Below are 22,285 nucleotides of genomic sequence, written 5' to 3'. Positions count from 1 at the left end.
TTGAAAAATTATTAAAAATATCTCCACATTTCATTATATCTTACTGCTTTAAAAAAAAGAAAAAAGAGGCAGGACACAGTGGCTCACTTGAGGATCAGGAGTTTGAGATCAGCCAGGTCAGTGTGGTGAAACCCCATCTCTACTAAAAATACAAAAAATTATCTGGGTGTGGTGGCGCATGCCTGTAGACCCAGCTACTCAGGAGGCTGAGACACGAGTATCGTTTGAACCTGGGAGGTGGAGGTTGCAGTAAGCCAAGATCGTGCCACTGCACTCCAGCTTAGGTGACATGGCAATACTCTGTCTCAAAACAAAACAAATCCTAGGATTCAGAAATATTTTATTAAGAGGTCATTTAGTCCTGCCAACCCAGCAATGCTTCACAGAATCTTTCGAGGTACACAGAAGTGCCGGACTGGCTTGGTAGGGTAAGAAATAGCACAGTCACATTCAGTTACCTGGATGCTCTCTCCTAAAGGAAAGACAAACTTCTTTCATCCTTTCCTCAACTAAACAGAACATTTAGCTGTTTTTAAATTTTTTCTCTCACCTGAGGCTATAGGGAAACATTTAATTCTTCAACTTGCCTCTGAAATTCTGTTTACTGACTCTACATGTATTTTAATAAATAGGTTATGCCAAGTTATATATTCATCTATTTCAAAATTCATCTTCAGGTAATTTATTTTTCTTTTCCACGTTCTCTACTTTCCTCATTAGTGTCAGCATCCAAGGCTAAACAAAGGATTCAAATTCAATCCGCCAGTGCTGAGTGGGGTGCAGAAGGTCATTTGAGACTTTGGCTTCCCTTTGGTTTATCCCAGTGCCACAATTCCCATCGTAACTATAGAGGAAGCTCAGGGACAGCTTTTGGCTCACTAGGACTTCATAGATATTTTTCCCTAGTACTCTTAGATCACCAGTCTACACTCATATTAAAATATGTCATTTGGCCAGGCACGGTGACTCACACCTGTAATCCCAGCACTTTGGGAGGCCGAGGCAGGAGGATCACTTGAGGTCAGGAGTTTGAGATCAGCCTGGTCAACATGGTGAAACCCCATCTCTACTAAAAAATACAAAAATTAGCCGGGTGTGGTGGCATGCGTCTGTAGTCCCAGCTACTCAGGAGGCTGAGAGAGGAGAATGACTCAAACCCAGGAGGTGGAGGTTGCAGTGAGCTGAGATTGTACCACTGTACTCCAGTCTTAGCAACAGAGCAAAACTCTGTCTCAAAAAAAAAAAAAAAAAGCCATTTGCTTTTTTCCTCCCCATAAGAATACTCTTCCTCACTAAGTTCTTTCTGATATTTTTCAATTAGTCAGAGGACTGAGTATACAGATAGCAAGATGTTTGGGGGTTGGGGGAGGAATAGGAATATGTACTTTTTACCAACTGTCCTGACTTAAACTCCTCCTGGACATTTCTTGTAAAAATAAAGATTCTTATAAAAATACAGACTAGCCAGCCTGGCCAACCTGGTGAAACCCCATCTCTACTAAAAATACAAAAATTAGCTAGGCGTGGTGACGGGCACCTGTAATCCCAGCTACTTGGGAGGCTGAGGCTGAGGCAGGAGAATCAGGAGAATCAGTTGAACCTGGCAGGCAGAGGTTGCAGTAAGCCGAGATCATGCCACTGCACTCCAGCCTGGATGACAGAGATTCCATCTCAAAAAACAAAAACCAGACTAGCTCCTGAAGTAGCCCTTCCTCATGATTCTGTGCGTGCTATAAGCCTGTTTTCCCCTGTCTTTTATTTGTGTTGGTACCAAAATTTTCTTTTTTGAAAAATATCAAGTGTCATAGCAGTCTATTACCTTTTCAGTTTCCTGCTGTAAGGCAGAGGTCACTGCTTCCTCCAGTTCCTTCTGGGCCACCCGTGTCTGTTCCTGGAGTGCCTCATATTGCTCCTTAGCCTGATGAAGCTTTTCCCGAAGAGCTGTCAACTCACGTGGGCTCAGCTTGGTCTGATTCTCTTCCATGAACCCCTCAATGTCCTTGACAACAGTGGCAAATGAGGTGGCATGATTCTGAATGTCATCCTGTAAATCCTTAACACAAGAAAATAGGAATGGCAGAGCCTTCAACTTTAGTGCTTCTAAGTCCTCTAATGGTATAAAAATGGAACGGCTAGGATGACATATAGCCCTGTACATAGTCCCTGACTACAATTTACTTCAGGTTTAGGCTTAAATCAATGCAAAGAAATTTGATTTTGTTTTCTAAGCAAATATTTAGTGAAGCCAAAAAAGGAGGTTGTCCATAAACATGAGCATGAGAGATTTTTCATTTTGCAATGCATTATTCTCAAAGAGATCATTCGTTCCATAAAGAATTGTTGACAACATGATCTTAGCAGAGTCGAGGCCTGATGGGCCCTTATACTCTCTTGGGTATCACTCCTTATCCTTAATGTGGCCTACGGGGTCCAGTGTGATAAAGGTCCCACTTACCCCTCCAACTTCAACTTTCCCTAATTTTCCTCTTGTTCTTTGCAGTCCAGTTGAACTAGCTTCTTTTCAGTTCTTGAATATGTTGTGCTCAATACCATACCCACCTCAAGACTAATATATAAGCCTCTGCCTGGTATGTTCTCTTCCTCCTCCTACCTCTTCATGCATTAACCCGTACATATCTTTCATTTCTCAAGTTTAGGTGACACTTCTTCAAGATAATCTTTTCTGAAATCCTAGACTAGATTGGGTCTCCCTGCTATATGTTCTCATATTAGTTTTCCTTCACAGATATAACAGTTAATAATTTTATGTTCATTTTTATAATAACCTGTATAATTTCTGTATGCCCTGCTAGACTGTATGCTTCACAAGGCCAGGGATGATGTCTGTTTACCAATACTGCTAACCCTTGAGCACTAAATATTTGTCGAAGGAATGAAAAAATCACCAGGCATGGTGGCTCAAGCCTGTTATCCTAACACTTTGAGAGGCTAAGGCCATGGCAGGAGGATTGCTTGAGCCCAGAGTTCGAGACCAGCTTTGGCAACATAGTGATACCCCATCTCTATAAAAAAACTAAAAAATTAGGACATGGTGGCTCGTGACTTTGTCCCAGCTCCTGGGGAGGCTGAGGTGGGAGGATTGCCTGAGCCCAGGAGGTCGAAGCTGCAGTGAGCCAAGATAACGCCACTGTACTCCAGCCTGAGCGATAGAGCGAGATTTTGTGTCAAAACTGATGGATTCACACTGACCTTCAAGTCACTTTGGTTCTTCTGCAAAGCAGAGAGATCCTGCTGGGTGGTTCTGCCTTGGTGGCCTGCCAGTGCTCTTTCTGCCTGTCCTACCCAACTGCAAAGATCCTCCAGTTGCTGGTGACAGGTATTTTGTTGTTTCTGCAGGGTCTAATTAAAATGCAAAGGGATCAAGAGACATTTCCTAATTCACATTTTACAAATACAAGAAACTCCCTGAAATGTAAAACAGGAAGGTTATACCTCAAGGATGGAAAAGTTGGTGGGAGACTAGAATAGGAAAAGACACAGAAGTCATATTCGGAAAGCTCCCCTCATTTGGACAGTCCATTGATCTGGGTCTATGGATTGGATAATCAGGATAATTATGAGAATGCTTCTAGTTCAGGTTTTGGTTTGAGAGCTCCTTCACCAGACTGCTGTTATTATCTTCGGAAATGGAGAAGTAAGAGCCCAGATGCTTGAAATCCACACATGATAATGGTGATGATAATAATTTAGTGGTTCTGATCAATCCCTCCACTAGAACCAAAGATTTGCTACATAATATGCAAAAGTAGAAGAATTGGAGTAGAAAGAAAAATCAAAGACCTGGATAATTCATAAGCTAATCGAGCTTCTTAATAATTGAGCTGACTTTATAAATCAAATGTCTCATCAATCCAGAGACTCATTAAATAAAATGATTACACGCCAGGCATGAAGGGCTAGATTTGGCTATTTTGAGAAGGAAAGTGCCCAAGAATAGGAACTGGCTCAGTCCTACAGGTGTCTACACTAATATCAAAGGAACAGGCCAGGCCCAAGGAGAGAGAGGGAATATGTTTCTGTGCCTGATCCCTTCTCTAGATTTTATCTCAGTTGTATGACACTGAAGCACCTGACTGAGCAATTGAGCATGATGTGTTCTCCTGACCATCCTTCTAAAACCATTTTCCACCAGTTTCTACCTTCTGATGGTGCTTTAGTCACCTGCACTTACAAACAGGTGCCCAAATTGGCCCTCTCTCCCCCTCTTTAGGACAAATAGAAGGGCTCTGGAAGAGAACTCCTAAGAGCTCTTCAGCGGTAAAACAGGATCTTCATGGGTTAGGATGGGTGCAGACTGAATCTGAAAAAAGCAAAGCAAACAAGTTAACACAGAGACATACACACACATTCAAGGCAAATATTGAGAAAAGCAGAGCATTTCTGACAATAACAAGGTTAATAAGCATTGTGGAATTAATTACATGCTCAGGGAGAATGTTCACATGCAGTTCTATCACCTGCTGCAGCTCAGAGTCTACCCTGAATCTGGGCTAGGTCTTGTCTTAATGTGGCTCAGATGAATTTTACTTCATTAATTATCCAAAGGTTATATCATGCTATATAAACTCCTGAATGAGAGCATTGCACATGCTCAGTTTTCAAAGGTAACCTAAAGCTTTCCATCAGTATACCTCAATTTCAATATAGTTGAAAAAATGAGACAGTAATAGGGGACATATGGCACCAACTACCCTAATTCCCTTAAAGTCTGACTCAAAAGCTCAAATTTTTGCACAATATTTAATAAAGGAGCCCTTGAGACAAATTTTATGGTGATAATGACAATTCTAGTATCATCTTGCTATATGCCAACTTACTATTCAAATAGCAGAAATGGCATGAACATAATTCTGGGTATTCTAAGGTTTTGATGTTATTATTAATGTAATTATGTTGAGTTGAGCTTTGCAAGAAGAGAGTTGTGATGGAAGATGGTAGGACGGTTAGTTTTTGGGTTGTTTGTTTGTTTTAGTATTATCCCTGCTTCTACATACTGTTTTCCATGATTGAATAAGCGAATAAGCACTGGGCACTATAGTGTGAGGAAATGTGCAAGAAAATAATATTAATTCTTAAAGATCCAAAAATTAATACAATTCTAATAAAAATTTCCTTGTCAGGAAAGGATTGTCAAGGAACCTTACTGTAAATCATTTGAAATAGATTAAATAGAATGAAACTGATTTCAGAACCCTTCTCCTCAAGAGCACAGAGTATCTAGATGTTCTTATGAGCCCTCAAAACAATGCTAAAGGAGAAAGTAAAGTAGGGAAAGGACTAGATACATGATTTTCATTTGAAAGTCAGAGACAATGAGATACAGTGAAGGAAAAGTCTCACTAAAAGAAAACACTTGCATATGTATACACATGTCAACACATACATTCTCTCACACATACATAAAACCAAAGACATGGCAAGAACAACAGCCAGAACAGGTGCCTCCTGGACTAGAACCATACTGGCTTGCATGACATGAAATTTCAAAACTGGTAAACCCAGGCTCCTGCAATCATGACACACAGAGTCTGGCCAGAAAACCCAATGACAGAGGACATCCCCAAAGACAAACTGAGCCCAGCTGCTGGTTCAGTCTGACCTTCACCAGGGCTTCCTGCTCCATTTGTTGAAGATGGCCCTGCAAGGCATCCACCTGAGCTGCAGTCTGTTCCAAAATGTCCTGGAAGGACCTCTGCAGTTCATTCAGAAGCCTCAGCATCTGTCGATTCTGCTGAGGTGACAAGTCCTGAGCATGTTCCGAGATAAAGAACTGAACATCAAAAGCAAGAGCATCCAGCTGAGTTTTCCTCTCAGCCATGGGCTGTTTCAAATCCTAAGGTAAATGGAAAAAGGAAACAAAAAACAAAACCATGATACTTCCATTTCTCAGTCTATGAAGAAAACCAACAGAATCAGAGAGGCTAATTTCCTGTATTTTCATAACTGGCACTAATGATTCTAGGGCCAAACTAGAATTAAAGTCTCTCTCGGCCGGCGCGGTGGCTCATGCCTGTAATCCCAGCACTTTGGGAGGCCGAGGTGGGCGGATCACAAGGTCAGGAGATTGAGACCATCCTGGCTAACACGGTGAAACCCCATCTCTACTAAAAATACAAAAAATTAGCCAGGCGTAGTGGCGGGTGCCTATAGTCCCAGCTACTTGGGAGGCTGAGGCAGGAGAATGGCGTGAACCCGGGAGGCAGAGGTTGCAGTGAGCCGAGATTGCACCACTGCACTCCAGCCTGGGCGACAGAGCGAGACTCCGTCTCAAAAAGAAAAAAAATGTCTCTCTCACTTTTGGTCTCTCCAAACTCCTCATAAATTAGAATTAAGTTTCCTTTACTGGACCTACCTTGAGTTCCAAATGCAGTAAGCGGCTCAATTATTTACGCTAGCATAATTATACTATTGTTAATCCAAAATATCTGTGATTATTATTATTATAATTTTTTTTATACAGAGTTTCACTCTGTCACCCAGGCTGGAGTACAGTGGCGCGATCTTGGCTCACTGCAAGCTCTGCCTCCCAGGTTCATGCTATTCTCCTGCCTCAGCCTCCCGAGTAGCTGGGACTACAGGCGCCTGCCACCACGCCCGGCTAATTTTTTGTACTTTTAGTAGAGATGGGGTTTCACTGTGTTAGCATGATGGTCTCGATCTCCTGACCTCGTGATCTGCCCACCTCGGCCTCCCAAAATGTTGGGATTACAGGCATGAGCCACCGTGGTGGCCTTTTTTTTTTTTTTTTTTTGAAACAGAGTCTTGCTCTGTTGCCCAGGCTGGAGTGCAGTGGTACAATCTCGGCTCATTGCAACCTCTGTCTCACTGGTTCAAGCAATTATTGTGCCTCTACCTCCTGAGTAGCTGGGCCTACAGGTGCTCACCACAACGCCCGGCTAATTTTTTGTATTTTTAGTAGAGACAGGGTTTTGCCATGTTGACCAGACTTGTCTCGAACTCCTGGCCTCAAGTGATCTGCCCTCCTTGACCTCCCAAAGTGCTGAGATTACAGGCGTGAGCCACGCACCTGGCCATCAATTTTTAAAAAAAGTTTTGGAAAGTATAACATGAATTTCTGATCTGAGATGTACCTAATTGTACTTTCTTAGGTTCAAATATCTATTTGTATCTGTCCAGCAATGACTTACTGGTAGGCCAGTACTGAGAAAATATATAATTTGTTTGTGATTCGCTAAAATTTTTGTTTTTTGAGACAAGATCTTGCTGTCACCCAGGCTGGAGTGCAGTGATGCATACAAAGCTCACTGCAGCCTGGACCTCCTGGGTTCAAGCAGTCCTCTCACCGCAGCCTTCCAAGTAGCTGGGACCACACATGCACACCACCATGGCCCAGCTAATTTTTTAAGTTATCTGTAGACATGGTGTCTCACTACATTGCCCAGTCTGGTCTCGAACTCCCGGGCTTAAGTGATCCTTCCACGTAGCCTCCCAAAGTGCTGGGATTACAGGCATGAGCCACCATGCCCAGCCTAAATTTTGATTTTCTGAGTAAATTATGCTGTTTATACCATTTTTAAAACTGAAAGATTACACTCAGACTTTCTTGTTATAGTTATATTTTTTCCTTAAAGTAGTAAAAACTGTCCAAACACTAAAATCTTCTGTTTTCAGACTATTAAAAGCAAGTAATCTTCCCACATTTAGTGATTATCAATTATGTTATACTGGATCTCCATCACTTTGAAACTGAGAGTAGATCAATTGAGAGTAGTCAATCCTGCAGAACAGGCAGAAACGGCTTCTTGAATATTTATCATAATGTTACAGTAGGTAGTTAGGCAGACATAAGCAGGGCATGAGAGGCCCTGCCCACCTCCACATCACCTGATGGTCACCTCCAAGAATGTCAGGTGACCATCAGGTGATGGTCAGGTGGTTGTTCAACCCTCTCTCTAAAATAATAATTGGTTGCAGCCAGCAACAGAGAAAGGCAGGCTCTCAATAGATAGAAAACACCTAAAGCTGGTGATTAGCAGCTTCCCAGTAAGATCTCAGGAGCTGGGCGAGTGGGCTCAAGCATGCGCACTAAGAGGTAAAGTGGCTGAGTTTAAACTGGTATATGAACTTCCTCTAAGAACGCTCGACTGGTAAGGGAAAAATGCCTCAAGTGAGCACGTATACAACTTTAGTAAACACACTGCACATGCGACCCCTCCCACGTGCTAGCAGGTCACTGCACATGCAGACAGCCCACCCCAAGGGAAGAATCAGGAGAGGAGAAATGTAACCCCTGGAAGCATGCTAACATATAAAACCCCAAGTCAAAGACAGACAGCACACTTGGATCTCTCAAGTTGCCCGTTTGGCCCTCTTCCAAGTGTACTTTACTTCCTTTCATTCCTGCTCTAAATTTTTTTTTTTTTTTTTGAGATAGAGTTGCACTCTATCACCCAGGCTGGAGTCCAATGGCATGATCTCAGCTCATTGCAATCTCCACCTCCTGGGTTCAAGTGATTCTCCTGCCTCAGCCTCCCAAGTAACTGGGATTACAGGTGCCTGCCACCATGCCCAGCTAATTTCATGTATATTTTTTAGTAGAGACGGGGTTTCACCATGTTGGCCAGGCTGCTCTTGAACTCCTGAACTTCAGGTGATCCTCCTGCCTCAGCCTCCCAAAGTGTTGGGATTTATAGCCATGAGCCACCACGCCTGGCCCTAAAACTTTTTTTTTTTTTTTTTTTTTTTGAGATGGAGTTTCCCTCTTGTTGCCCAGGCTGGAGTGCAATGGCGCAACCTCGGCTCACCACAACCTCTGCCTCCCGGGTTCAAGCGATTCTCCTGCCTCAGCCTCCCAAGTAGCTGAGATTACAGGCATGTGCCACTGCACCTGGCTAATTTTGTATTTTTAGTAGAGACGGGGTTTCTTCTTGTTGGTCAGGCTGGTCTCGAACTCCTGAACTCAGGTGATCTGCCCACCTCGGCCTCCCAAAGTGTTGGGATTACAGGTGTGAGCCACCGCACCCAGCCCTAAAACTTTTAAATAAACTTTCACTCCTGCTCTAAAACTTGCCTCAGTCTCTCCCCCTGCCTTATGCCCCTTGGTCAAATTCTTTCCCCTGAGGAGGCAAGAACCGAGCTGTTGCAGACTCACATGGATTTGCCGCTGTTAACAAGACAAAGCTTCCTTCCTCTGTGAACATAATAATTTAGGAAACTATCACTGGAAAAACAAGGCTCAGACTGATGTTCTCTGCTACAAGAGGATTCACATATGTTATAACTAGGGGAGGGCATCAATGCATGAAATGCTCTATGTCTCTATGTTTTTATATCTCATATTATGTCATGGTAATTTTTTTCATGCTTGCTTCTTTGTAATATCTTAGCAAACAGATAAAGCCTGAATAAAGTCTGAAACTCTCTCCCTCAGTGATATCTTTGGATAAAGGGTATAAAAAGAGGAGGCAGGTCAACTCTTGCATGATAAAGAGGGATGAGATTGTGTATAAGGTTGATCATGGACAAACTTTTATGTCTGCTTCTCTTAAGATTGGGGAAGAGGGAGAAGATAGAACAGAAGGAGGGGACATTTCTAGTTCTGTTCTGACATTCTAAAAAGTTGAAGGAGAGGGATATCTCTCTATAGCAGAGGGTTGATAAACCACTGTAATACCTGATATAATCTTAAATAGAACAAAAAAAGAGAACAATATTGGGGAGAAAACTCTCTAGCCCACATGTATCTCATGGTCTTAACTCTTCTCTCATTGACTAATAAAATGAATCAATTAATCTGGGGCTTAAGAAGAAGAAAAGCAACTCTCTAGGGCAGGGGGATCAACAAACTACCGCCCCCAAGCAAAATCTGGCCTGTCACGTGTTTTTGTAAATAAAGTTTTATTGGAACATAGCCATAGCCATTTGTTTATGTACTATCTACGGCTGCTTTAATTTTGAGTGATTGCAACAGAAATAGATCTTTTGCATATGGTTCATAAAGCCTATAATATTTATTATCTGGCCCTTTATTTAAAAAGTTTGGCCGGGCGCGGTGGCTCAAGCCTGTAATCCCAGCACTTTGGGAGGCCGAGGCGGGCGGATCACAAGGTCAGGAGATCGAGACCATCCTGGCTAACACGGTGAAACCCCGTCTCTACTAAAAATACAAAAAATTAGCCGGGTGTGTTGGCGGGCGCCTGTAGTCCCAGCTACTCGGGAGGCTGAGGCAGGAGCATGGCGTGAACCCAGGAGGTGGAGGCTGCGGTGAGCCAAGATCGTGCCACTGCACTCCAGCCTGGGGGACAGAGAAAGACTCCACCTCAAAAAAAAAAAAAAAAAAAAAAAAAAAAAAGTTTGCTGGCCAGACACGGTGGCTCACATCTGTAATCCCAGCAATTTGGGAGGCCAAGGTGGGTGGATTGCCTGAGGTCAGGAGTTTGAGACCACTCTAGGCAACATGGTGAAACCCCTCTCTACTAAAAATACAAAAAATTTAGCCTGGCATGGTGGTGTGTGCCTGTAATCCCAGCTACTTGGGAGGCTGAGGCAGGGGAATGGAGGCTGCAGTGAGCTGAGATCGCACTACTGCACTCCAGCCTGGGTGACAGAGCGAGACTCCGTCTCAAAAAACAAAACAAAAAAAAGTTTGCCAACCCATGCAGTAAATAACCAATCAAAAATTCTCCTGAGTTCAGTCATGGTGGAAAGCACTGCAGCGATTTCACAGCAACTTAGAATTACCACTTGACCTAGCAATCCCGTTATTGGGTATATACCCAAAGGAATGTAAATCATTCTATCATAAAAGACACATGTGTGTGTATGTTCAGTACAAAGATATGGAATCAACCTAAATGCCCATCAATGGTAGAATGGATAAAGAAAACGTGGACATCACATTTTATGGAATACTATCCAGCCATAAGAAAGAATGAGATCATATCCTTTAAAGCAATATGGATGGAGCTGGAGGCCATTATCCTAAGCAAGCTAACACAGGAACAGAAAGCCAAATATGGCATGTTCTCACTTAGAAGTGGAAGCTAAACAAGAACACATGGATACTAGGAGGGGAACAACAGATACTGGGGCCTACTTGAGGGTGAGGGGGTGGGAGCAGAGACAGGATCAGAAAAAATACCTATTGGGTACTATGCTTATTACCCAGGTGATAAAATTATCTGTACATCAACTCATGACATGCAGTTTACCTATATAACAAACCTGCACATGTTCCCCTGAAACAACAACAAAATATCTCCTGAAACTGGTATGTGTGTGTGCATATAGGATTGGATCTTGGTCAAAAAAGAAACAAAGGACGGATCCTAGATGCTCATTTATAAAGAGAGGATGAGATTGATAATAACAGGTCATTCAGTAGACGGTCTCTCAGAGAATAGCTGAAAGGAGAAATGATCATTATCACTGAAGCTCCAGGGATATGATTTTTTTTTTTTTTTTAAGACGGAGTTTCATTCTTGTTGCCCAAGCTGGAGTGCAATGGCGCGGTCTTGGCTCACTGCAACCTCTGCTTCCTGGGTTCAAGCGATTCTCCTGCCTCAGGCTCCCAAGTAGCTGGGATTACGGCTGCCTGCCACACTGCCTGGCTAATTTTTTTGTATTTTTAATACAGACGGGGTTTCACCATGTTGGCCAGACTGGTCTTGAACTCCTGACCTCAGGTGATCCGCCCGCCTCAGCCTCCCAAAGTGCTGGTATTACAGGTGTGAGCTGCCATGCCTGGCCAGGGATATGATAATTATAAACCTAAACATAGCTGACTTTATTTATAAAATGGAAAATCAGACTTTCTAAGAAAGATAAATGGCCGGGTGCGGTGGCTCACGCCTGTAATCCCAGCACTTTGGGAGGCCAAGGTGGGTGGATCACCTGAGGTCAGGAGTTCGAGACCAGCCTGGCCAACATGGTGAAACCCCGTCTCTACTAAAAATACAAAAATGAGCCGGGCATGGAGGTAGGCGCCTATAGTCCCAGCTACTCAGGAGGCTGAGGCAGGAGAATTGCTTGAACCCGGGAGGCGGAGGTTGCGGTGAGCTGGGATTGTGCCACTGCACTGCAGCTTGGGCGACACAGCAAGACTCCGTCTCAAAAAAAAAAAAAAGATAAATATGGATACTAGTTTGCCTAGGAGGAAAATAAAATTGATCAAACTCAAAGGACAAAGAAAACGTGCTTGAGTTTACCTCATATTGTTGGAGACAGCGGTTCAGGCTGTCAACATCTGTTTCACTGTTAGATCCCTTGCTGTTCAGAATAAGATTGGTATTGCCAACCCAGGCTCTCAGATCTTGAAGTCTGCCTTCTAGCTGTGTGTGCTGATTTAACACTTTAGTCTAAGAAATAAATGGAAAATCACATTATGAAAATCTCCCAGCCACCCAGACTTTGTGAGCCTTTATCAATAAAAGCAAAATGCTACCTTTTCTATTTCCACAGCATTCTGGAAGTGGAGTAGCTTGGAATTCCAAGTGTCACTCACAGAGCTGAGAGACTTCTGAAGATTCTTGGCATCTTTCTCTAGAGCCTTCAACAGTTGAGCAGGAACTTCTTGAGGCTGGCTGATGATAATCTGATTCACACACTCCAACTCCTGACTGACCAAGGTGGTCAGATCCTTTAACTCCCTGTCTAATACCTGAGGGAATAAAGTGGAGTTACCTATAAAAGCAAGACTAGAAACCCTCTAGGAATCAGCTGTGAACACATTTCTCTCTCACCCCATGTCTACACACACTTTAGGGCTTAGAAAATGTTTTTATGTACGTTCATTAGTTTACTTGGTTCTTGCAATCACTAATTCATGAGGTAGGCAAGGTAGATGTTACTGTTCTGGATTTACAGAAGAGATGCTTCATTGCTTAAAAAAAAACGTGAACGGTGTCCAAGGTCACCCAGCTGGTAAGCAGTACAGCCAGGACTTGGAGTCAGGTTTTCTCACTCAGTGCAGTGTGCTCCCTCCACTGTAACTTGCTGCCTCTCTGAGAGTGTCAATATGCCTCTCCCCAAGGAGCAGCTGTGCAGAATTAATGTGCTACAAAATAAACCCAACGGATGACTCTTCCACTCTAAATTCCAGGGTCATGGAACCAAAGAACACAAAGCTATCCCCAACCAGCTTTTCCACTCATCTAGTCTGTAATATTCTGGTCCTCAACAGATTAGCCAGAAATAAGCTGTGGAAGAACTTGATGGGGTTCTTGCCCCACTTGTTCTTTGGGGCATCATCCTCAGTCCCGGTTCAGCTACCCTACCCAAGGCCACACACTAGATATTGAGAGAACCAGTAAACCACTACAATCTGTCTTCATTGTGACTCCAATCCTATGACAACTCTTAACCTCCAATTTCAGTGAAATAGCCACTCTTCCTCCCTCTCAAGGCTGTCTTTCTATGTTTTTAGGGACTGGTTCTATCAGTTACCACTTCCTCTCTCTTCTAACTTCAAGTTCTCCTTTTTAATTAGTTCTTTCTCCTCAGTTCAAAACCCATTCAAAACAATCCTTTCGATCCATCTCCTTCGAGTAGTGTCCTACCTCATTCCTTGCCTGTACCTAAGACTTCTGGAAAGAAGGATCTATATTAATTGTCTCCACTTTCCAACCTTCCATTTCTTCCAGCAGCAAGTTAGTTTATATCCCATCACTCCACTGAAACTGTTCAAAGTCACCAGTAACTTTCAGGAGCTGAATCTCCCCTTTAGTCCTCATTGTACTCAATCTCCCTGTGGCAGTTACTAGGGCTGACTCCTCCTCCTTTGGTTTCTGTGAGACGAGTGTTTCCAGGTGTTCTTCAGAGATCTCCAGTTAGACTTTTTCAATCTATTTTTGTTGTTGTTGTTTCTTTGTTGGTCCTTTAAATGGTAGTGCTTTTGAATATATTTTTCTTTCTTTTTTTTAAGACGGTCTCACTCCATCTCCCAGACTGGAGTGCAGTGATGCATTCACAGCTCAATACAACCTCAAACTTCTGGGCTCAGGCAAATCCTCCTGCCTCAGCTTCCTGAGTGGCTAGGACTAGGGTGTACACCACCAGGCTTGGCTAATTTCTTACTGTGTTGCCCAGGATGGTCTCAAACTCCTGGGCTCAAGCAATCCTCTTGCCTTGGCCTACCAAAGTGCTGGGATTATAGGCGTGAGCCACTGTGACTGGCCCTCAGTATGTTTTTCTTCCTAAATAGTCTGTATTTTGTCCAAGTTTCTTTTTCTTTGTTTTAGCCTCTCCTTTTGTATCAGAAGCTTTCTGGATGCTGAAGTAGAGTGTAATGCTCTAAAAAGCTGACTACAAACTCTGCTGGCTGTAGTCTTCACTGAGGGTGATGGAGCTGGGCCATATAGTTGGGAAACCACTTATATCAGTACCATTAGGTCTTCCCCCTTGGGCTGGTCAAACCATAGCGGGAGCAAGGATATAGCTCAAAATTCAGTTAGTATGTGAACTTTCAGTTAATCCTACTGATTTCTATATGGAATATTTACCTTCAATAAATGGCTGCTCTCCCTAGCCAAGAGACACTTTGAATTACTTTCCTCAGAGGATGAATATCCAGTCTTCTGTTAGAGCACAGCATGAGCAGTTGCCAGGCTATGTGAAGTAAGTTGAAAATCTAAAGGTCTAATTGCTTCTTAAACAGACTTTAAACCAATTATAAGCCCGTTTGCATATCCATTTTCATCTCTTTCTGGTGCTCCCAATTTTTGAGGCTTTGGGGAGTTCTGTAGTGTAAATCAGGTTGTTCCTTAGCTTCCTCCACTTTAAGTTGAGGATCTGGTTTACTCTAGCTTGCTAAGGTAGTTACCGCCTCATCCAGCTGCTTTCTAACTTCTAAAATTTTACTGCTGTTTTCTCCTCTCTTGCTCTTTTCTTTATGAATTTATGCGCTAAAAAAAAAAACCCAAAAAACCTTTTTCCTGATGTCTTAGTATAGTTTTAGGAAGTAAGAGAGATTAACTTACATATCTAATCTACTGTTTTAAGTCTCCAACATTTCTTGCTTGAATTACTGCAATAGTTTCCTAACCAATCACTCTGCCTTTGAACTTACCTAAATCAATCCAAAACCACGCAGATAACAATTGCTAGGGCCGGAAGTGGTGGCTCACACCTGTAATCCTAGCACTTTGGGAGGCCGAGGAGAGCGGATCATGAGGTCAGGAGATCGAGACCATCCTGGCTAACACGGTGAAACCCCGTCTCTACTAAAAATACAAAAAATTAGCTGGGCGTGGCGGCAGGCGCCTGTAGTCCCAGCTACTTGGGAGGCTGAGGCAGGAGAATGGCGGAAACCCAGGAGGCAGAGCTTGCGGTGAGCCGAGATCACGCCACTGCACTCCAGCCTGGGCGACAGAGTGAGACCCCACCTCAAACAACAAACAAACAAACAAGAAAAATTAGCCGGGCATGGCGGCGGGTGCCTGTAGTCCCAGCTATTCGGGAGGCTGAGGCAGGGGAATTGCTTGAACCCGGGAGGCGGAGGTTGCAGTAAGCCGAGATCACGCTACTGCACTCCAGCCTGGGCAACAGAGCGAGACTCTATCTCAAAAAAAAGAAAAAAAAAACCAATTGGTAGTAATTACATTCATAGCCAAATCCGAGGTCTGTTCAAGTTTATCCTTTATAAATCTTATCCGGTCTATCCAAATGTAGCCCATCCCATAATTATCTGACAAGGGTCTGAGATTGTTTATCCTAGAATAGAGTGCAAGCAGGTCCTAGTAAGTCTTGAAATCTTCAAGGAAGATGGAGGCAGCTATCTTGAAGCTGGTGTCTGTGGTGGAAGTCTCTGGGAACCTACCTTGGCCTGACACAGCAGATCCTGTAGTTCTGCCAGGTTTAGCTCCAAAGGTTGAATCTGTTTGGTCCTCATTTCAATGTTCCGTAACAGAGACAGATAGGATACTAGCTTTTCATCATGTTCTAAGCAGAGTTGCCGGGTAAATACATTCTGTGGAGCCAAAAAGAAAGCTGACTCAGTTCTGACATTCTCCTGTAAGTCAGCTTTAGAAGCAGGCAGGGGTTTTTGTTAGACAAATAGAAGCAATTTTTACTGCACACAGAGTGGGATAAAATAAAACATTTTGTTTAAGTCATTTCAAATCAATAGACAAAGGTGATTTTACCAATTTCCTCAGAGAGCAGAAGCTCAGAGCTATCAATCTACAAGCATCATTTTACCAAAATTTCCAAAAGCTATTCTGATTTCAGGTAGCATCATCCTAGTATTTCTATTAGCTTGTTTCTATTTAAAACCCTTGCAGATTTCAGAAAGACATTCAGAGCCAATGCCTAATTTTCCAACAACTTTGCTATAAACAGATGATGATAAACTAAGTTATATCTTAGAGAATCATCTAGTGCCTTAAAATGTATATAGGCATACAATTATACATATGTAAACTCTGTACCCAGTTAAGAATTTTAGCATTAAACTAACTGTATCTTTAGGGAAAAAAAAAAAAAGCACACCACTTACCTGAGTTGCTCTGAAGGGCTCTGGGTTTACACCTCCATTTCCCTTTCCTCCAGGTGCAGTCATGAAGGGAGTTTGTTCACTGCCAGGGCTTTCTCTGAGCTTTTCCTGTGGTGTCTTCTCTGTCTTCACTGCAGAGCATACTGTTAGGGACACTGTCTTTTCTTCACTGGTCTCTAGAACAGTAGGACTAATGATGGCATTCTGTTGCCCTGTATTCTCTTTTTGAGACACTCCTTTGAATAGTTTCTCTGGAAGAAAGGATCCCAAGACTCTGGAACCTCTCTGAGTCACTATGTCCTCAATGGATCCTGCTTCTGGACCTATAACATTAGGGTTTGCCATTTCTAGAAATTTCTCTCCAGTTATTTCCTGTGTTGCTATTTCAGAGTTGAGAGTTCCACAAAGTTTATCATCACTTTTGCTGCCCTGATGATGAAGGTCTTTTCTGTCTGAGAATTCTAGATAACCGACTTCTTTTGAATCTGGTCTAGAAACTGTGATTTCTTCCAATTTAAGACCTCTTGCTGGGTCAAAAGATACTTCTTGGTATGACTTTTCTTTACATTCATTAGATGAGGAAATTAGATGTTTGGTTTCCTTAGTTTTCGAAGTAACACAGGACTCTTGATGATAGTTGGTCTCCTGTCTGGTGGTTCCTTGGAAAGACTTGTCTGCTTTGGAAATTTGGGATGGGCCTGTCACTTGGGCTTTTCCATCTGATTCCTGGTAGTGCAATCCTTCAGGTCTTGGGGTCATACAAGGGAATGGTTCACTCTGGGCCCCACACGCAATTTCTTGAGATAAGTTTTCTTCTGGTTTTAACGTCAAGCAGAGACTTAAATTGTTTACTTTTCCTTCATTGGCCTGTTTAGAGCTGAAGAGTGTTAAAGCATCTAGATGTTTTACAGAAATTCCTTGAGGTACCATTTGGGAAGAGGACTCTTCAATTTTAAAAGTAACAGAAAATCCCATTTCTGTATCGGCTTCTTTCCCTTTTTCACTTGAGGTCATTTCTCTAGGTTGGCTCTTTATATGGGAGTCATGCTCATCTCTAATGGCAGTTTCCTGATATAACTTTTCTTCAGAAAGAAATGCTGGTTTGCATGTTCTGATACTTTCTTCTACAATCACCTCCCTCTTCTCTCTCTTACTTTTCACCCCAGCATTCATTGGTTGCTGCAAAACCTGCTCACTCGGCAATTTGCCTGATGTTTCACAATATGTTTCTTGTACTTCCAAAATCACTTCCCCTTGATTTTCTCTTATTTCTTCAGAATCTAGACATGAGGTAGACTGCTTCATATGAGAAATAATTTCTATTTTTGTCACTGCTTTTTCCTGCTCTTCATTTGTATCATTTCCCATGTTATTTCTAGCCACTCCTTTGAGTTTAAAAGCACAAACTTCAGAGTAAGGGTGTGTCAATGACACTTGGCCCAAGGATTTACCTTTAAGATTATGAGGATTTATGATACTGATAAATTCTTTAGCATCTGGAGACATTCTTGGCTCATGTTGATCCTTGCACCCAAATTCCTTTAAGGAAATTTCCCTGCTCTTTTTTGCCTGCTCCCCATCAGAAACTCTCACTTTAATCTTTTCTTGTGCAGACTGATTTTCAACTTGAAGTAATCTCTCACTTTCTTCTACTTTATTACAACTCATTTCAGCAGTCTGATTATAAGCAATTAACATATCCTTTCTTAGAAATTCATTTTGTAATGCACATACTTCAATCCCTTCTTGCTTTTCAATCTGAGCCCTGTGATTGCTGAACTCTGAACTATCTATTTGGATCATATTTGCCAGTTCAGGGCTGATCAGTCTTTTCTCAATAGCTTCCGCTAAAGTCACTCTCTGATCACTAAATATGTCAACAATTCCTCCATTTAACACCTGATGAGATGCAATAATTCTGACCATGTTTTCATCCACCAGTTTCTCTTCCAAAGCTGATGCCAGTGTCAGTCTTTTTCCAGTAGCAGTATCTATGATTCCACCAGTATTTGCCTGGGCTTCCAGAACCTTCAGCATAGATGCAAAGTCTACTTTTCCAAGCTGAATTGCTTGAGACAATGTAAGCACTTTGTCGCTCACCCCATCTTTAATGTCTGAGAAGGGAATTACTTCTAGATATCTCTGTCCAGATTCAATATCAATCTTACATTTCTTGACTAATTCTGAGTAGGGGACAATTCTGCAGTTCTCGGGATCTACAATGCCATGCATCATTCCTGGAGACAATACTGCTTCATTAGTTAACAGTCCTTCTTTTTTAGCTTCTGCCAAGGTCAATCTCTGACCAGAAATGAGATCTACAAAGTTTCCAGTAAAGGCCTGAACCTCCTGGATTTCTCTTTTCAGGTCTGGGGTAATAAGATCTAATTTTATGGCTTTAGGGAGGGAAACATTTTCCTTTGTTTCAGGATTAAAAATCTGATGGATGTTTAAGTTCTCAACTCTTTTGAGTTTCTCGGCTAAATCTTCACCAATTAAGCCATGTCTGAAGGCATTATCAACAGACAGTCTCATCCCAGATATATGGTGAATGATACCTCCATCTACCACTTGCTTAGTCAACAAACGAACGGCCTCCTCTCTCTCCAAAAGACCTCTGTCAATGGACTGCACAACTGTTAAAGGGGCTTGACTATCAGGGTCTATAAGTCCTGTAGTTTCCATTTGTAAACTAATTAATCTCTCCCTAACTGTTTTTTCAGCATCTCTACCTTTGGAAGCTTTTTCCAGATTTATAAGCTCTGGCTGGTCAGCAACGTCCACCAAGCCAAGAGTTGAGGCCAAAGTTACTGAAACTTTTTTGCCTCGTTTCAGATCAATAATTCCACCAGTCACCACCTGCCTCTCTAAAATTTTGGTGGCTGTTTCCTTGTCAAGAAGTCCAACTGTAACTGCATCCTTTACAGAGCATAGTGTGTGGGTACGGGGGTCTAAGATACCACTTATAGCTTTGTCTGCCATGAGGACATTATGTAATAATTTCTCATCCATCAGACCTTCATTAATGACTTCTTCAGTTGTCAAAGACTCACATGTCTGAGAGTCAAAGAACCCCTGAAACATGTTCAGCTTCTCCATAAGCTTCACGGCAGTGTGACTTGGCACGATGCCTCGGGATATTGCTTCATTTAGTAAGAGCTTTTGACCCGTTTGTTCATGAAAGATACCACCATCTAGTAACTGTGCAGATAATACATTTAAGGTAGCTTCTTCAAGCAATTCTGATGGATGACTACATGACAGAAAAGTTTCCCTGCCATTATCTTCCTCATCGGTCTTTTCTAACATCATCATACTACCACCTGCGATGTTCTGTGCTTCTTGACTTTCTTTATGGTCATCCTTAGCCAAAAATGTTTTCTTTAACATTTCCTTTTTGTCCAGAGGATGAACATTCCCATCAGTTTCAGACTTTAGTTCTAACTTTATACCTAGAGTTTTCTTTAACTGAACTTGTGACTTTTTGCTTTGGGGTTTTATGTGAGATCCTCCAGTTTCATCATGAATATATTCAGTCTCAAGAGTGTGTGCTTGTTCATTCTGACATGTAAAGGAAGTGTTTCTTAGAGGTTGATGTTCTTTCTTTGGTGTTTCAACAGAAAAAAGATCTTTGTCAACCACCAACGGCACACCTTCCGCCTCCGCAGGAGGTACAGTCAGGAGGTGTCCCCTGCTGGCGTTTTCTCTGATAGACACTGCTGTTTGGTCTTCCCTTTGGGTACGTATCAACTGCCTTTGTACCTCTAATTTGACTTTATTTATTACCTTCAAAGTGTCAACATTTGAATTTCTCTCTTTTTGTTCTACAAACAGATCCTGTTCAGGGTTCTCTACAGAAGAATCTTCTGTTTCTACAGTGGTCTTTTTGCCTTTTTCTGTAGTGCAATCTTCCTGATCGGGATATTCTTTGTTCTGAGAAGAAAACTGGAACTCAGGCAGCCTCACAGTCCACCCATCGCTGAAAGTTCCTGAGATTTTCACATTAGCTGATTCTTGCAATCCCTCAGGAGTTTCTTGCCTTTGATGCCCAATTTCAACCACTTTTGGAGGACTTGTTTGATACTCATCTCTGGATGTTAGTGTCTCCATCAGCTCTTTATCTAACAGAAGCAGCCTCTGTCCATTTTGCACATTAATATAGCTGTGAGTCATCAGCTGGAACAACAGATTCTCACTCTGGCTTGCTATGGCCTTAGGTTGGCTCTTGCTGCATGGTAGAACTGCTGCTCCAGGATTAATATTTTGTTCTGCAAAGTCTGCTAGTTGCATGTGGGGCATCACATCAGGTATACAAATCGACTTTAAGTTATTGGCAAGATCTCTATCCAGGATACCACTTTCTATTGCTTTCTTCCAGGACAAAATCTTTGTGGTTGCTGGTAGAAACAGAGCCTTAATATGCTGTCGGTTACTAAGGATTTTATGTGCTAGTTCAGTAGACACAATACCTTGTTCTAGGGCATCTGTAATTGGGAGGATCTCTCCAGATTCAGGCCACAGCAACCCCATGAAAGACCAGAGGGACTCCAGAATCACAAGGGCGATCTTAGCAGCTACTAGATCATTGCTCACTGCTTCATCTATTGTTAGCCTTTGCCCCGTGACAGTGTCTATGATGCCTCCTGTCTGAAGCTGCCTTATGAGGATAGCACAGGCCATATCTTGGTCAATCAAATTATGTCTTACAGCCTCTTCCACTGTAAGTCTGTGTCCTGTTCTTGGATCTACTATGCCACCAGCAAAAAGCTGAGCTTCCAGCAACCGGACAGTGACCTGCCTATCTATTAGCCCTTCCTGAACTGCACGGAAAATGCTAACCTTCCGGCCTGATTTCAAGCTCACCATCCCCCCTGCCAGTTGTTTGACAGGCAGCAATTTGAATCCTGATTCCTGGTGGACAATACATCGCTGCATCAGATCCAGCAAACCAATTTTCTCAGCTGTGTTAGGGTCTATCAAATTCTTGGATGTTCTAAGATAAGACTCTAATACTGAATGAAGCCATGCAGAAATGAGGCCTTGATGAAAAGCCTCTTCCAGGTTAATACGGTTCTCACTAGGGGAAAGACTGAAACCTCCAGTTGCCAGGTGAGCTTCTAAGATTTTCAGTCCAACTCTCTCACTGATTATTCTCTTTTCAATTGCTTCCACCACAGAAAGAGGGCCTCTGCTCTCAGTAAGCCTGCTTATTAAGGCCAGGGCATCCTGTAGCTCCCGGAGCTGCTGGTACATCTGGGGATTAATGAGGTTTCTGGCTATGCCCTCCTCCAAAGAGAGGTTTTCACCGGTCTCAGGGGCAATGAGGCCAGACATGATAACCTGAGATTCCAGAAGCACCAGGCCTGTGTCTTGGTCAAGGAGGCCCTTTTGCATGGCTTTGAAGATGGGAAATATCTCCACTGTGCCTAGGTCAATCACCCCAGCAACTGCTCTGCAATCCTAAAAAAAAAAAAAAAAAAGAAGGAAAAGAAAAGAAAAAGAAAACTGAATCAGAGCCAATAGCAAAGCACAACTATTGAAAGGAGTCATTCAAAGAACTATAGTATATAGGCCAGGCATAGTGGCTCACGCCTATACCTGCCCAAGGCAGGTAGATCATGAGGTCAGGAGTTCGAGACCAGCCAGACCAACACGGTGAAAACCCCGTCTCTACTAAAAATACAAAAATTAGCTGGGTGTGGTGGTGCACACTTGTAATCCCAGCTACTCAGGAGGCTGAAGCAGGAGAATCGCTTGAACCCGGGAGGTGGAGGTTGTAGTGAGCTGAGATTGCACCACTGCACTCCAGCCTGG

General features: G+C 42.7%; 1 protein-coding gene across 34 annotated transcripts in view; it reads right to left on the bottom strand.

The window, feature by feature from the left end:
* MACF1 (microtubule actin crosslinking factor 1) overlaps nucleotides 1-22,285 on the bottom strand; it is a 406,463-nt gene that overhangs the window by 136,433 nt on the left and 247,745 nt on the right. For 28 of the 34 annotated variants that reach the window (XM_030823503.1, XM_030823500.1, XM_030823502.1 and 25 more), the window contains 7 exons: nucleotides 16,475-21,931; nucleotides 15,797-15,946; nucleotides 12,425-12,640; nucleotides 12,189-12,338; nucleotides 5,621-5,854; nucleotides 3,211-3,360; nucleotides 1,820-2,053 (listed from right to left, as the gene is read on the bottom strand). In XM_030823503.1, the coding sequence (XP_030679363.1) occupies nucleotides 1,820-2,053; nucleotides 3,211-3,360; nucleotides 5,621-5,854; nucleotides 12,189-12,338; nucleotides 12,425-12,640; nucleotides 15,797-15,946; nucleotides 16,475-21,931 (6,591 nt within the window). The remainder of the gene's footprint in view (nucleotides 1-1,819; nucleotides 2,054-3,210; nucleotides 3,361-5,620; nucleotides 5,855-12,188; nucleotides 12,339-12,424; nucleotides 12,641-15,796; nucleotides 15,947-16,474; nucleotides 21,932-22,285) is intronic. The other 6 variants (XM_030823513.1, XM_030823516.1, XM_030823514.1 and 3 more) reach the window with 1 other exon arrangement.

Source organism: Nomascus leucogenys, chromosome 12, assembly GCF_006542625.1.
Source record: "Nomascus leucogenys isolate Asia chromosome 12, Asia_NLE_v1, whole genome shotgun sequence".
Classification (NCBI taxonomy): domain Eukaryota; kingdom Metazoa; phylum Chordata; class Mammalia; order Primates; family Hylobatidae; genus Nomascus; species Nomascus leucogenys.
This window is presented reverse-complemented; position numbering and strand designations above follow the sequence as displayed.